Consider the following 16,359-nt stretch of genomic DNA (forward strand, 5'->3'; position numbering starts at 1 on the left):
GGAAGCTGTAAGCACTCCTTTGCGAGAACATCACTTCTGAGACTATGGTAGCTAACCCATGACACAGGCTTATAAAGCTATAAACCTCAACTCTTGCATACTTGTGAAATAATCCTCTTGTAACACAGTTGATCAGCTAGGTTTCGTGTTCATTTGTAGCTTGCTTTGGGCTTCTGTGTTGGCTTGGATGCAGTTAAATTTTATGCTTCCTGAAATGTTTTCCAGTATAATTAATTAATTTCTTTCTTTCCTTCTTTCCTTCTTTCCTTCTTTCCTTCTTTCCTTCTTTCCTTCTTTCCTTCTTTCCTTCTTTCCTTCTTTCCTTCTTTCCTTCTTTCCTTCTTTCCTTCTTTCTTAGTGAGCGATGGATTGGAGCTGAGGCCAAAGTACAATGGGATTCTCCACTGTATGACCACTGTCTGGAAGCATGAAGGACTACGAGGCTTGTATCAAGGGGTAACTCCAAACATGGTGGGAGCAGGGGCTTCCTGGGGACTTTACTTTTTCTTGTAAGTAGAACTGTAAAGTGTGTCATGCCCTGCACGATGTAGTGTTTGGATATACATTGCATCTTCTTTGTGGGGTACAAAAATGTGCTAAGTGACTTACAAACTTGTGATTCTCATAGCTAGTCCATGTCTGTTACCCTTTATTATGGTTTACTGTTTTAGAATTTAAGCAGTTTGAGTCAGAGACCATTTCCTTTGTCGGGTATTACTGCAGGCCTGGGCCCTATGGTATACCACTGTGTCCCGCAGCCACAGGGAGGAGGAGGAGAGAAGATCCAGCAGGCAGGAGTTGTGCAGCAAGATTGATTTAATTATTTTACAGATTCTTTTATAGACTTTTTTCTTCATAGTCTAATTGGACAAAGGACCAGCCACCCCTTGGGGGTGATTGGCTAAAATCCTAAAGCATCTATTGTCAAAATATTTTCTACTACACCATAAACAAGATTTTTTCAAGGTTGCAGGTAGTTTGGTTGTTTACATAACTGCTGCCTCTTCTGTGAGAGAGAAAAGTCTCTCACGGACTTAGAAAATAGCAAGAAAATCCTTGCTAGCAGCATATTTGTATCTACAGTCAGGTACAGTGCATTCCCTTGATGCTGTGAAAGTACTATGGAACTTGAGAGGTGGTGATATTACCCATAAAGAATCCTCTAAAAGTGCCAATACACTGTGGTTAAAACCTCTCAAAAAGCAAGAACCTAAATTGATTTCCTAAGAATTAAAGAACATGACGTTTTCTACTAAAAACTAAATGTTTGATTTTTAATCATTTTAGTGACAATTCTTTCATTGTTTTTGTCAGTTGATGGACTTTGCTTATAAAGCCCATTTGTTAGTATTCTACTTTATTAATTCTGTTACTGGGACTTAATTTACTGCTTATCCCTATTAATTGAAACATTTTAGGGATCAGTTAGTTGGTATGCCTATGCAAAGCTCACATGTCAGTTGTATAGACTCTGTTATTGTTGTGCTTCAGTCCTTAAGCTTTGCTGTAGATTCCTATTGACAGTTCATCTTCTGTTGACCATTTCTTAATCCACAAAGATTGCAAACTGGATCAAGAGAAGAAAGCTCAGTGGATTTCTGAGCTAGAGGGTAGATACCTAGCACTGTGGCTCCCAATAAAAAAGAGTTCCTTTAAAAGCTAATTCTTGCTATCTGGTAATTTTCAAGATGCAGTCCCAGCGATACTGAGAGCTTAATAATGCAACTTAAATATATATTACCATAGTTCACTTTAAAGACCTAACTGCTCAGAGATCAATTAATCAATTAAACAAAGATAGTTTGGATACCTTTTCTTCAAAGGCTGTGTAGCACCATGATCTTAAGTCAGGTATGTCATTCTGGGGTTGGGTTTTTTGTGATGTAGGTCTGTTTTCACCTTTACTAAATTGTGTTTTATGTTTTCTAGTTACAATGCCATCAAAGCTTACAAGAAGGAAGGGAAGATGGAAAGTCTCAGTGCAAGCGAACACCTAGTGTCAGCTGCAGAGGCTGGTGAGTTTAAATGCAAAGACTAATGTTCATTTTAGCGTTTCCATATACTGCTAGCTGCCTTTCTGTGTCAGTGCACCTTTTTCTTAAAGTGGTAAGTGTTCCAGCCCAAATGCAGTCATTTATTGTCTGTACATAAAATAATGATGTCTAGCACATATAGGTCACTGTGGTCCTCAGTTTTGTGCAGAATTAGCAGTTGTCAAAATTTCTTCTGTCCTTGTTTTCATTCTGTATAAGTGTTTTCCATATTTAGTGCTATACTGGGTCCCAAAATGTAACTATAGAAATCTGCTGCTGTCAGATTGTTAACTTGTTAAATGTTTAACACTTGAACCTGGGAAGGAGAAGGCCTGTTGAATTATGGAATGGTTTGGGTTGGAAGGGACCTTAAAAATAATCTAGTTCCAACCCCCTGTCATGGGCAGGGACACCTTTCACTAGACCAGGTTGATCAAAGCCCCATCCAGCCTGGCCTTGAACACTTCCACAGATGGGGCATCCACAGCTTCTCTGGGCAAACTGTTCCGGTGTCTCTCCACCCTCACAGTAAAGAATTTCTGCCTAATATCTAATCTAAACCTACTCTCTTTCAGTTTGAAGCCATCCACCCTTGTCTGTCACTACATGCTGTACAGGCAATTCAGAAGACTTTTTATTAGGATTTTGAAGCATTCATTTAATGTTGAAATATAAGGCATGTTGTTTGACATGAAAAATAGTAATGGATTCTGTTACAATGGTATTTTCAGTAACCTATAAAGCTATAACAGGTTGTTGCTATTAATTTGTCAATATTATTAAGCAAATTTCTCGTCACAGAGGTGTCCATTAAATTTTGAATTATTGTATACTGAAGAATAACTCGGATAGTCAGTGCTACATTAAGAAATTTCCTATATACAACAGATTGTACTACTAACTCTGCAAAGGTAAAGCAAGAAAGGGGCTGTCCTAGGAATATGCAAAAATACATACGCTCTGCAAAAGTACCCCCAGCAGGAGTAAATTGGACTTGATTGTGAGCTTTGAAGGGAGAGAGAGGGAACAATGGAGGGCATAAACTTTGCCTGTTTTAAACAATATGAGTACACTGGTAGGAAAGGTAGTTTTATCATTGTAGAAGCCTGTGTTACACTGGACTGAAAAAACTGGATAAAGCTTTTGGAGTTGGCCTAACAGTCAGTGTAACTTCTGTCTGTTCTCAGGAGCCATGACTCTCTGCATTACAAACCCAATATGGGTAACAAAGACTCGACTTGTGCTACAATATAACGCTGGCGTGGATCCATCCAAGCGGCAGTACAGAGGAATGTGTGATGCTCTCATAAAGATATACAAGACAGAGGGCATACGTGGCTTATATAAGGTAACCACACTTAAGAAAAATTCCAGGATTGCCTGGCACCACTCAGTAGCATGGTGAGACTTGTAAATATTTGTCTACAAAAATAAAAAAATTTATAATAGCTCACTTTTATTCTGTGAGTCTTTCCCACTGAGGAACTGCAGCAAAAAGGCTTAATCAGAAGAAAAGCCATTATACTGTTGAAATACAGGAGATCCTGAGGAATACAATGTAAGCTTTATGTATGACTAAGTCGTCTTCTGTTGGGTGATAGGAGAGTAAACTATAAAATGCTTTTTAATTTTTTTGAGTCTTCCTATAATTAGAATTTGGATAAGCAGGGCAGCAGTAACGTAACCTGTGTTGTTGGTAGTACTTCCTTCCATTTTATCCCTTATCTCTGTATTTCTAACATCTTCTGGAAGATAACATGACTAAAGTGCTTGCTAATTTTTTCTTCCGCAATGGAAAGTTTCACAACTGCTTATTTTCCCTCTGGTTATTGATGTCTTTAATCTGTCAGGTCTAGATACATTAAATTTGCAGACTTCTAAATATGGTCTGCATATGTGTGGGTTTTTTGTTCCCTTTAATTTAGAGAAACATGGCAACTGGATTTGGACTTTTTACCTCCTCCTCCCTTCAGGTCATGACATCAAGATGCATTCTTCAGTGCCTGGAAGTTGTGAAGAAACCTATTTTAATTCAGTCTGGCTCCTCTCCTGCAAGTAATGCTGCAGAATCATAGAATCATAGAATCATAGAATGGCTTGGAAGGGATGTTAAAGATGATCCAGTTCCAACCCCCTGCCATGGGCAGGGACACCTTCCACTAGACCAGGCTGCTCAGAGCCTCATCCAGCCTGGCCTTGAGCACTGCCAGGGATAGGGAAGAAGACCACTTTCTCTTAGAAATTGTCCTGATTACTGAACATTAGCTTCTTTTATTTTCAGTGAAAAATGTGATCTCCCTTGTGCTGTAAGACTTGTGTGCTTCATGGCAATGAATGCCAAATTCTAACACCGGGAACAAGGCACCTTACTTATTCCTACATTGAAATTGTCAGGATTTCTGATTTGCCTGCCAGGATGTCTGCTCTGTTCCATTTCTAATTTCTTGTTCTAATTTCTAAATTCTGTTTCTAAGTTCTAATTTCTTGGATCTGTTAGGTTTTAAGATGTCCTTCCACCCTTCTTCTCAGATTATTCGTGCATGTAGCATGTGTTGCCTTTGGCACTAGACACTTCTTTGTAGTGTTAATCTGCAAGTGTGGGACTAAACCAGCTACTTCCTTTGAAAGAGCAAATTACTTGCTTAAATCTGCAAAGAAAGTGACCTAAATAGGTCCTGAGTGACCTACATAAGTATGCACACTGAGCAACTTCCATTTGACATCAGGACTCTCTCAACCTTGTCTGTACTGGGGGAAAAGGCACCTCTTCAGTTGGCTCTTTGACTTGTACATACTTTAGCCTTCCTCCATTTCAGTGTTTGGGGGAGTTTTTATTTTTCTTGCTCTGCTTGAAATCGCACAGCTAAAGCTTTGTTAATTGCCCTGAGTCACAGGAGTTATAGTACACACAAATGTCTTCTTTTCCCTCATAGTCTTCATTTTAGACAGCATTCCTTATAGCAAATACGGGGATCTCAGATAGTACAACCTTTTCGCAAATAAGGGGATCTCAGCTAGAACAACTGTCTCAGATAGAATTGGAAATAAAATCTGGAAGGAGGTTTTTTCTGTTTGAGATCTGTCTTCTGAAGAATGGTATTTCTGACCAAGCAGTTTGGTATTGCTCTTTATTGCACAGATGCTGTTACTGATCTGAGCAAATTCTTTCAGTCCTTTGAGGCACGAGACTGGTAAAGTCAGGATACATCAATCTTTCTAGCAGGGATCAAAGCTGTCTTTATTAGCTCTGCTGGGTATTGATTGTTCATTAAATACAGTTCATCTGAATCTGGGTTCCTCAGTAAGTTGTTCCTCTTGAACTTGGCCTGGTTTTGAAAAGGCAGGAGAAGTCTCCTTCATTCATTATCCCCGTAATCATCCAGTCAGTGATCTTCCACACCTTCCATCCATTAGGATTTGTCTTTTGGCCTCCATCCCCCAGATGACTGGGGACAGAGCTGCTCTGCTGCACACCAGGCTGAATTAAAAAACAGCTTGGAGTTATGTATTTTGAACACACCTATGTGTAGTGGTTTGGTCCAAAATACTCATTACTGTTTATCTGCTGTGAGATAAGAATTAGGAGAAATGCAAAACAGGCACCAAACTTGAAAGAATATAAAGAAGTTTATTAACAGACCTAAAAGAAGAAAAAAAAAATTATACCACCTTCAGAACTCTCCTCCTCCCCCCACCTTCCTCCCTTCTCCCACTGACAATGTGAAAAGACAACCCTTAAGATGTTCAGTCTGTTTACCACTTCCATAATAACCTTGTTCAGTCCATTTAGAAAGAGAAGTCTCTTCTTGCTCATGCTATGAAAACATTATCACAACGAGACAGCCGCCCACTTCCAAATATTGTTCAGTCCATTTAGGAAGAGGAGTCTCTCTGCCTGCGTGTGAGTCCTTTCCCCTGACTTGCAGCTTTTCCCGCAACTGCTTTCGAGGGTCCACTCTTGAAGTTTTTTGGGGTACAATTTTAAGGTTGAGCCGTTCAGGAACAAAAACAGAGGCCCTTCTCCTTCCCTGGGAGCAAAGGGTCTTCATCATCTTCATCGTTAGGACTATCTCTGGGAGCATCTCTAGGGACTGAGGTTTTCTCCTTTCCCGTTTGGAGCAAAAAGTCCTCATCTGGTCCATCTCTCCCTGTCCAAACTTCTCATGAAATTACAGCTGTGTCAGCATCTGCCTATCTCAGCACAGGTGCTTTTGCTTACGAGTTGAACACTCCACCCCCCAGATCTTCATGAAATTACAACAGGATACTCTGATATATCATAGCTTCACAACAGAATTTCAGCTTTAAGCATCTCCTCTCTCTCTTCCTTCAGGTTTGCAGCTCTTCACAGCAATAAACGGGTTACTCTCACCTCGGCCTTGCAGCTTTGCAGCTGGAATGTTGAATTTTTCTTATCGCAGTGGAGAGGGGGGAGAGCCGAGCCGCTCCGGCTGCCCACGGCAAGGCAGTGGGGGGGGTTCCACGGCTGGAACAGGTCCATCAGCTCCAGGATGGCCGTGGCCCGGCCCAGCCTGGCCCAAGCAGGGCCTGGCTGGGCCCGCTGGCCCCCACACGGGGCCCGCAGCCACCTGTGCCAGCGCCGGAAACGAGAGAGAGCTTGGTGGGGGAGTTTGCCTATTCTTAAATGTGGATCACAGAGGTGATCACAACTTTAAGTGGCTTAGAGAATTGTCCATATTCAAACTGGCCAGCTGATAGGTTCTATCAGTTCCCAGAGGAAACTGTAAGCACCCCTTAGCAAGGATGTCCCTTCCGGGACTATGCTTGCTAACCTATGACACTATGGATCTGTTGGAGACCTGAGCTCTAAAAATTACTTTGCTGTTGAATGTCGTGCAACCATCTTCATGTTACAAGTGCTGTGTTCTTTTCAATCATAAGGTAGGAAAGACAAAACATGGTAAAATAATTATAACATTGTAGGATTGGTGCTTTTAGGAAAACATAAATACATCTGAGCTATTGAGAAACTGTTAGATGTATAGTCTAAAGTGACTGACTACTAAGACATCAGTCAGGAATGCAACTAGCATCCTTCATGGCCTCCATATTTCTGTATGTGCTTTTTTTGTTCTCTTTTAGTGATGATATAGAAGCAGCAGTTGGAAATAGAGCAACATTTAATAAACAACAGTAAAATATACAGGAAATGCAGAAAATTTAAAGAGATTAAAGTAAAGTCCAGGTTCATCAAGACTGAGAATAATAATGTATGCTGACAACAACAAAAGTCATAGCAGTAATGTGTGCTCGTTACCAAGTGAAATATATTTAGACACTTGTGTGTTGTCATTTCACCCTTGGTAGGCAAGATTCTATGGAGAGTAAAGTACTTTTTCTGGTCCCTTAGTGGCTAAGGCACCAAGTTCTCTTTATTTTGCAATGCTTTTGCTTATGTAATTTTTCTTCTTATAAATATGAAGCTTGTAAGGTTTGTGTATCTTTGTACTTAAATGTAGCAAAATCCATTGAGATTTGGCCATCTTGATTTTAACTTAAGTTGCAGGTTCTACAGAGAGATATAAGCATAAGTAGCTTTCACATAAAAGATGGTAACATTTTTCACCATGAAGGAATCAAGATGATAATGGCAACTTCAGTGTCTTGTCTGCACGAGTTGTCGGAGCAGGGCACTCAGTTAGTACAGGTGTTTGACACACTGAGAGACCAAATGAAGGCAACACTGAAGAGATTACAAGGGGTATTTGCTGCATTCTTCTGAAACATACAGCAGAGGCTGCTCTGGCTTGAGTGCTGTCAGGCAGCGATGTGAGTACCACATCACCAAATGAACCTTGTTCCGTTCTTTATTAAGAAGCCCAGGCTTTCCAGTGTGTACATGTGCCTGTGTTTCTTTTTATTGTGATGTGTAACCTTTGAAACACTAACCAACAGGACATTTTCCTCTTGTCACAGATTTTCAGCACTTAAAACTCTTTAAGCCAACTTCAAAATACTTCTTTATTCCCACTGTCTGCTGCTCAGAATTATATGTTTTACCATTTAAATTTCTAATTACATATTTAATTCTGTCTATTGTTCTAGTCCTTTAAAAGAGAACTCAAACAGGACTTCTTTGAGGAACCGTTCATTTTGTCAAGCCCTCATGGCAAAAATCTCCTAAAGGTGTATTTCGAATATTAAAGTAAAAACTAACAAGAAATACATGAAGTTAAATTATTTTAAAATTTATCTTTACAGTCATATTATAGATCAAATAAATATTAAATTCTGTCAAATTTTGTGGCAAGAAGGAATTTTGTATTAAATTATTCTAAGAACAAGAAAATAGAATATGTTTCAAAAACTTCCTCAGCCGAGATACTTCAGTGCTGTGAAGAAATCAGTTTTGCTTTGAAACATTTTTCCATAAGAATACATTGTTTTCTATGACCAATAGAAGCCTGGATCAGCTCTTATTTTACTGAGGCACATTGGCTGACAGTCACCTCACTCCGTTCTTGCACTTTTTAATATTGGCCCAACATTAAAAGTCCCTTAGTCTTCGGAAGCTTTTTTCATCAGCACAAGACTTAAAGCATGCTGGTATTTATTTATGAAGTATCAATCAGTAGATGCTTTAGGACTCTTGGGTGCAAGTTATCCAAATCTTCTGGCTTAAGTTTAAAAGTTTAGCCCTCTTAGAGGTTGTTCAACATTCTTCTTTTGTTGGCAGGGAAAATGTTACCTCATTCTTCTATGATATAAATACATCATTCTAATTCTTTCCAAGTGGAGAACAATTACTTCCACTGTCCTTTAGGAGCTTTACTGTCTAATCACAGGGAAATGTCTGTGAAGATTTTCCCTGCTCTGCCCATAAGTTTCATACTGTTCCTTTTTCTGGTGACCCAGATAATTTTTTCTTTGACGTTTTTCTTTTCTCTCCACCTTATGTTTTTATATTACTTTTATTTTCTTCTGTGATCCAGGATTTCTGAAAACCAAAGTTGTCCTTTTCCCTCTTTTGGGGCCCTTTGGCTTCAAACTTCACTTCATGCTTACAGCTGACAAAATACAGATCTGTGGTTTAATTCCACTTGTTCTCATATGGGGAAGTGGTTTTTCTGGGACTTTCACTAGCCCTTAATGCATTTCATCGGTTTGTGGTCACTGATAGTGAGTTCATGACCATTGTTTCCTACTGTGAGAAGAAATTTATCCTCGTTTATCAAAGAAATGCTAAAAAATCATTTCCCAAATGACTGAAATACTTAAGGAATCTGTATGTAGCATTCAGAAAGCTGATCCCTGAAGTGGTATTTTGTGTATTATCTGTGCAATTTTTATGCCTGCTGTAGTTTTAGTTGTTGGGGGTTTTTCTGCAATTAGAAGGAGTTTTATTATTTTGTCTTGTTTTAACACTATTTCAGTGGACTCCTACAGGGATCCCTCTTTTTCTCCTTCTCCAGGCATTTAATCATATCCTGATAAGTCTTTATTCAACATTTTGGGCTTCCTTCTTAGTCTAACGAAGAGTTTGGCATCTGGGCACATTTTTAAATTCCTTTTTCTTGCCTGAATGGATCATAGGAAATAAAACTGTTCAGTTTTTGGGTTTGTTGATTTTTTTTTTTTTTTTTTTTTTTTTGAAACTTAGGTTTTTTGAGTGCTTTTAACCACATTTTGATCACTTACTCCATTATAGTTGTCCCCCAACAGTTTGCAGCAAGCTTTTCAGTCCCTTTCTGGCCAAGATGATTAATCCCCCATTTATTCGTTTTTTTCAGTGTAGTGACCAACTCTTCAAAAAGAGGATTAGTGCTTTTCAGAACCTATGCAGCTGGCAGCTCATTGTAGTGGAGCTAATCCTGCTCTTGGGGGAACTCCTGCCTTCTCTTTCTTGTGCAGACAGTTTAGAAAGTACCTGGTTCCCCTCTTAGTTTCAACTTTTTTGAAGCTAAAGGTTGATATATTTTCATGTGTTTGGGTGTGTAAGAAAGACAGTGCTGGAGCAGCTCGCTCTCTTCTCCCACGGGGCCATGGTGTGGTGCTGGATGTGGCAGTGTCAGGTTTATGGTTGGACTTGATAATCTCAAAGGTCTTTTCCAATCGAAATGATTCTATGATTCTATATAGACACAAACATTTTTAGTGTAGAAATATATATATGTATCTCATAGATACACATTTGTACAGAGACACACATGCAAACACATACCTATCTATTTCCAGGGCTCAATCACAATAATTTTTTGTACCTCTGCTCCTGGTGGCCCTTCTCACTGAGTTGCCAGCATCTGTCATTGCCTTACCAGTCTCAGGTGGGAACCAAACCCCTCAGTGCCAGGTCTCTGGAAAGGGGCAGGCACTGAGCTGCACATTTGCAAGACCACAGCTTGATATGTGATCTTGCAGTCCTAATCTGCGTTGCCAGCTTGTGCTCTGTGAGGTGGAGTCCCTGGGCCACTTGTTTTATCTCAGTGACTCAGTAGGTGACTTTAGGCTGTATGTCAGAAAAGTAGCATTTATTAAATGTTTGTGTGATGCCTGTCCTTAAGAACACCAGCCCAGAACTGGCTCTGAATCAGACTGCAACAGCGACAGCTGTGCGGGCACAGTCTGTACATTAAGGGAGGACAAATGTAGATGTGTGAGCTGTGTTCTGTTAAGTTGTTTAGGTTTTGTGCATTGCCCTTTAACCTTGTTTTATCCTTTTTTTAGGGATTTGTGCCTGGTCTGTTCGGAACATCACATGGAGCACTGCAGTTCATGGCCTATGAGGATTTGAAAGAGAGATACAACAAGTATAGAAACAGAGTATCAGATACAAAATTGGTATGGTGCTGGAGAAAAAAATGTGCTGTGGCATATGAATAAATAGAAGTTGATTCCATTTGTTGGGTTATACAGCAGCCAAATGTACAAATGATACATTAATTATGATACATTAATTGAAATGCAGACTATATTGAAGGGAGTAATACTTTCTCACCTTTTAGGAACAAGCAGCTGGTTTTCACTGTTTTTGAAAACCAACTTCTTATTGTGGCGAGTGTTTTGAGAATTTTAGAGGGAGGGATGAGAGTTTTCTCTTGCTTTGTGGAACCAGAGGGTATGGTACTAATCCGTGGAAAACTGGGTGCAAGTTGGGGAAAAGTAGCTACTTTTGGAAGAAGTCTTTCTCTTGATGGGAATGAGAAGGCACAACACGTGTGTTACAATCAGTTACTTGTAGCACTGATGTAATAAACATTGATGTTTCTTTTAATGTGTTGTATTGTAAGGGGGGGGAAATCTTGAGTATTTTTAGCAGTACATTTAAAAATCAAATAAAATTTTGGTAAACTGGCTAATTTAAACCATACTTAAGGCAAGCCTGACAATTTTTGTTGCTTTTAGAACACTGTGGAATACATAATGATGGCAGCTGTATCCAAAATATTTGCTGTGTCAGCAACATATCCCTATCAAGTTGTGCGAGCTCGTCTTCAAGACCAGCATAACACATATTCTGGGGTGTTTGATGTGATCCGCAGGACATGGAGGTAGGTGTGCAAAATTAAAAGCCTACATGTTGGAAACTGAGTTTTACAGAATCAGAGCTACCTTTACTGGTTTCTGTGCTGACTTCCAGAACCAGTAGAGTTTAGAGCAAACAAAATGTTAGTTGTACAAAATCACACTGTGCAAGATGCCACCAACAGCAGTAAGCTGAGGACAAAGGAGGAGATAGGAGAGGGTCAATGCCCCCCTGCAGGTTTCTGTTGTTTATTCTGTCTCTCTTCTCCAGCAAATTTCACAGGCTAAAAAATAACATTGACGTGGCAGGTTTGGGACACTAAATGAAGTCTCACTTGGGCTGTTTTAGCTTATCCCATAGGACAGGAGCATTGTGCTTCTGGGAGTTGTGGCTAATCCAAACTCCTGGCAAGGTGAAGTGAGCTAGCCAGAGCTGATTATACTGATGTCCCTGGGTTACCCTGGGACCTGACTGCTTTTGCAGTCTAGTCCCAGCTTCCTGTAGGACCTTTAGAGACCTGTGACCTCACACCTATTCATATCTTCTCACAAACCTTCCCTGAGCTCCACAGTGCAGGGAAGAGTTTTCACACAGAACTGTGTAATTACTAAGGGTGGCCACCTCTGCATGTGCATCCTGTACTTTCCTTGCTCTGGGCAGTGCTTCTGGGTCGCAGCATATTGCTGGAGAGATGGGAATGGAGTCCTGGGCTATGAAGAGGTGCCAGCTGAATGAGTGGCTGAGGCTGTGTTGTTCCAGGAGCACCCCTGGTTCAGAGGCAGTTACGACCATTTCAACTGGAGGCAGTTCAGAGCAAAAATAGCTCTGATGTCTCAGTGCTGTGTCCTTCAGTGCTGCAGTCTACAGGAAGGCTTATTAGTTCTGATAAAGTGTAATACAGCTGTTCTGGGGCCACTACTGTGCTCACGATGAAACAAATGCACCTTAGGGAGGGTAGTGTAAACCACACCCAAGCACTTCCCAGGATCTTTGTTTACTCATCATTCCAGGTGTCCTAAGCCTGTGAAGCCTGCAACTAAGGAGCTAAGATTTTAATGTCTCTGAAACTTTTTAACAGCCCTAGCATGAACATTGATTCAAATTGGGACAAGTTAGATTCTCATTTTTTGGCCAATAGAATCAAAATTCTGGAGAGGGTGCTTAAATTCTCAAAAAATGAATGCTGACTTTCTTTAGCTTTACAAGAACTTTACAAAGTTCTTGTAGCATGAAGAAAGATAGTAAATTGCCTTCTACTTAGACAATACCCACAAAAAACCACTCAAAGCCTAGGCTAAATAACTGATATACATAATACTATTATATGTTCACGAGAAAAATGATGGGTTAATACTCGATGCACTTTAAACACTGTCTAAAATTGTCATTTGTAACCTGAAGTGAATCTCTCAATGGGAGTGGGAGAAATAAAATGCCAGCCTTTGGTTTATGTCTGATTTTTTCTATTAAAAGACATTAATTAAAACCGATTTTTTTTTGTCTTTAAAGGAAAGAAGGTATTCCTGGATTTTACAAAGGAATTATACCCAATGTGATCAGAGTGACTCCTGCCTGCTGTATTACCTTTGTAGTTTACGAAAATGTGTCTGGCTTTTTACTTGGTTTTAGAAAAGAAAATAATTAAAGGTATGAACTTGTGTTCCTAGGAAGGAATCTATCCTTTATTTTTTATATTTATGATCTGAGAGAAATTTAGTTCAGCAGTCTTCTTTGACACTGTGAACTGATCTGGTATTTTGAGGAAAGAATGTAGAGACAGTGAAAACCTGCCAGCATCTCTCCTGTTGAGCGTTCCTGCATTGCTGCCTTCCTCCCTGAATCAGCTGTGTCTGCTTGAAACAGATGTCTGCAACTGTGAAATAATAGTGCTGTGACTGGGTGAAGGCAGCTGCACAGCAATTCCATTCATCCTGGCCTGCCTGGAATAACCCTCTGAGCAGTTTCAGCAAGTCTCAAGATGACAGTTGGTGAGATTTTGCTCCTGCACAGGTGGAAAACTTCATATGAAAGCAACTCTGGAGCGGGTTAAAACTTTCCTAAGTCTCTGAGTATCATTAAAACAAGGAATGTCATCTGAATCCACCTCTGTGTTATTTGTCAGATTTTAGGATATGGAATGCTCCAGCCTCCATTGCTCATCCAACACAAAAATGCTGCCTCAGTGGGGTGCAATTTAGAAACCGGAATTGTTTTTTAAAACAGCTGTCCATTCTTGGGTTTGAAGAATTGCAAGTCTGATGAAACTCAGTTCTTGTCTCATACCAGGACAGACTTGCATTGTGGTTTTTGACTTGGTTGTAGCACCAGACTGACATATGCTGTGTGCATTGCTGGCCACTTATTACTTTTCTTTCTCTTCCATTCTCTCTTCCATTCTCTCTCCATCTCTCTCTATGCCAGAGTGTCTCCATTAATGATACATCTGACCAAATATTACTAAGTAAATGCATATTTGAAAGCGGGCTTACATTTTAAAAATGAGGATTTTTTTTCTAGTAATCCCAGAGTGATGCAGTGTTCAAACCAGTGTAATAACAAATAGGACCAAATACTTACTTTCAAGAATATTCTCTGGAAAAAGAAGTTTCTAGTCTAAAAAAATCCTGTGCACAGGACTTTCTTCAAAAAAACCAGAACAACCCATTAATGTCTTCTGATTTGGTTTAAGGAAAAGATTGTTAATATATTGATTGCTAACTTAATGATAAATTATAGTACATCTCAGTATATTTGTATAATAATTATGTTTTTTTCCATACCAATAATTGCCATCAAGGATATGTACTTTTTAGAGTTCTGGGTTTGATGGTTTTGGGTTTTTTTAGTTCTCTAAGAAAGTACATTACTGACCATAACATCTGCCTTCTGCTCTTGGTAAGAAGATATTAAGTGGTATCTAGAAAGTATCATTTAACTAGGAAATAAATTAGCAAAGGCTATTCAACAGGTAGTTTCATAGGGAGCAGAATAATCACTTAGAGAAGTTTCCTGTTTACCAGACCAACCTAAAGCAGAAAGAACAATTTTTAATAAAAACTTGACTGATTAGGGGATTGGTTTAAATTTTAAATTAAAATCTGGAAAGCTACAGACACTACTCAGTATTTTGAATCCTCATTCGGCAATCCGCTTGCTTGTTTTTGTAGATACTATTGCCACATACCACATTTTGGGTATAACTAACTTTATTAATAGTTTACACTTTCTCTTCCACAATCCCATCCCCTCTACTGATACAGTTGATAATCTCATCAGAAATAATAATCTCATCTGGGGCCTGTATGGCTGGCTTTGGTTTTTATTAAGGAAGGTTTGTGTGTATTTAGCTGAAGATAAATTTACTGGAAGTTTACCATGTATATTATGTAGATCCATAACAGCAACTTCTTCTGCCTTTGGAGGGTACTTCCTTGGGTTTGGGTGTTTTGTGGTACACAGAATGAATTTAATGGAACACTGAGTTAACTCTGCCACCCAGGGTCCAAAATATATTGTGAAGACAAATGCAAAAAGCATAAAAGAAAAAAAGCTGTGCACATGCTCCCCTGGATTAGTGTGCTCTAGGCCCAGAACAGCTTACTCGTGCTTCAGGATAAATGCAAAGACTGCGAGCATGGGCACAATCACTTACTGTATGTTAACTGACTTTCTGTAAATTCACACCATAGCTCAGTTCATAGTAACTTGTTTGTGTTCAGATACCTTAAAACCGTCGTCCAAGCCAGTGAAAACATTACAGTTCTTCAGAGACAGAATGCCAGCTGTGTAGCTTGCTGGCTTGCAGCAAATCTCACACACAGTCTTGCAGTTGGGCAAGCCCAAGTGCTCCCCTCACTGCAGGTGTGCTGCCCTGGTATCTGCAACAACAGCTACCAGCAAGAGCCACCAAGCTGAGAGATGCCTGGGGGAGATGTTACAGCCTATTCAGAAAAGAAGATGAGATTTAATCCTAAATAGCTGAAATAAATTCATTATCTCAGATTTATTGGGTTTTTTTTCCTTTTAGTTTCTGGGAAGAGTGGAGATTTTTGCATGTTGTACATGCTTTTCATGGGTTTTTTATTTCATTAATGTAAAATTGATTTTGTAATACAAACATGACTATGGTTTCTTTTTATAATGTGTACAATTTTAAAAAATATTTGAGTATATCACTTGCAGCATTTGAAAGAAAATACTTAAAACACTGAACCTAATGGTCTGTTGGAATGATTGCTGTTGTCACTTGTCAAACAGCTGTGACATCATTGTTTCACTTTACCAGTTCCCTTTTTTGAAAGCCTAGGCATTTGAACCTGCCTTATTTCTGTATCTTCTAAACTATTAACATATCTAGCTTTTAACCAATACCAAAGTGGTTCTATATATATGAAAGGCTAAATCCAGGAGAATTATTTTATTGGAGCAATGAAATTAAGTGCTGTAACTGTAAAATTATTTCGTGTCTGCATCTTAGTAGTGGAGACCAGTCATAGGTGTTACACTGAAATCCATTCTATCAAGAAGCAAGCAAGGGGAGCTTAGATAGTCTGGTTTTGCTCAGTTGTTCATAGTGAGGTATTTAACATTTACCACATTGTCTAGCCACAGTTAAGTCACCAGGAGTTTGTTGAGAGCCAAGACTGTAACAGCAGTGCATCCTGTTCTGCAGTCAGGTTTACAGGAGTGAATTTTATGTATGTTTTCCGAAGGCTAAAGCCAACACCTGATTTTACTTTCTTAGAACTTTATCTCTAAAGCCTTCTAATAAAATTGTGTATCATAACACCGTGTAAAATATCTTAAGCAGATTAATGATCAATAAAATAGCCTGAATTTTTT

The 16,359-nt window shown here is 39.3% G+C and overlaps 1 protein-coding gene across 1 annotated transcript; it reads left to right on the forward strand.

Moving 5' to 3' along the window:
- Positions 1-337: 337 nt before the first annotated feature.
- On the forward strand, positions 338-16,358 carry SLC25A32 (solute carrier family 25 member 32). The gene is made up of 6 exons (XM_042036467.1): positions 338-456; positions 1,930-2,015; positions 3,221-3,381; positions 10,719-10,832; positions 11,397-11,542; positions 13,027-16,358. Exons 1-6 carry the CDS (start codon positions 428-430, stop codon positions 13,160-13,162), a joined length of 672 nt encoding a protein of 223 aa, XP_041892401.1. The 5' UTR covers positions 338-427; the 3' UTR covers positions 13,163-16,358.
- The last annotated feature ends 1 nt before the right edge of the window (position 16,359 follows it).

Source organism: Corvus kubaryi, unplaced genomic scaffold (genome assembly GCF_017639235.1).
Source record: "Corvus kubaryi isolate FWS band 111438036 unplaced genomic scaffold, C.kubaryi_AGA036_p1.0 37385, whole genome shotgun sequence".
NCBI classification, from domain to species: Eukaryota; Metazoa; Chordata; class Aves; order Passeriformes; family Corvidae; genus Corvus; species Corvus kubaryi.

Coding starts and splice junctions, on each gene's coding strand:
- SLC25A32 (XM_042036467.1), top strand. CDS start 428: ATGAAGGACTACGAGGCTTGTATCAAGGG. Junction 3,382..10,718: donor GCATACGTGGCTTATATAAG/GTAACCACACTT, acceptor TCCTTTTTTTAG/GGATTTGTGCCTGGTCTGTT. Junction 11,543..13,026: donor GTGATCCGCAGGACATGGAG/GTAGGTGTGCAA, acceptor TTGTCTTTAAAG/GAAAGAAGGTATTCCTGGAT.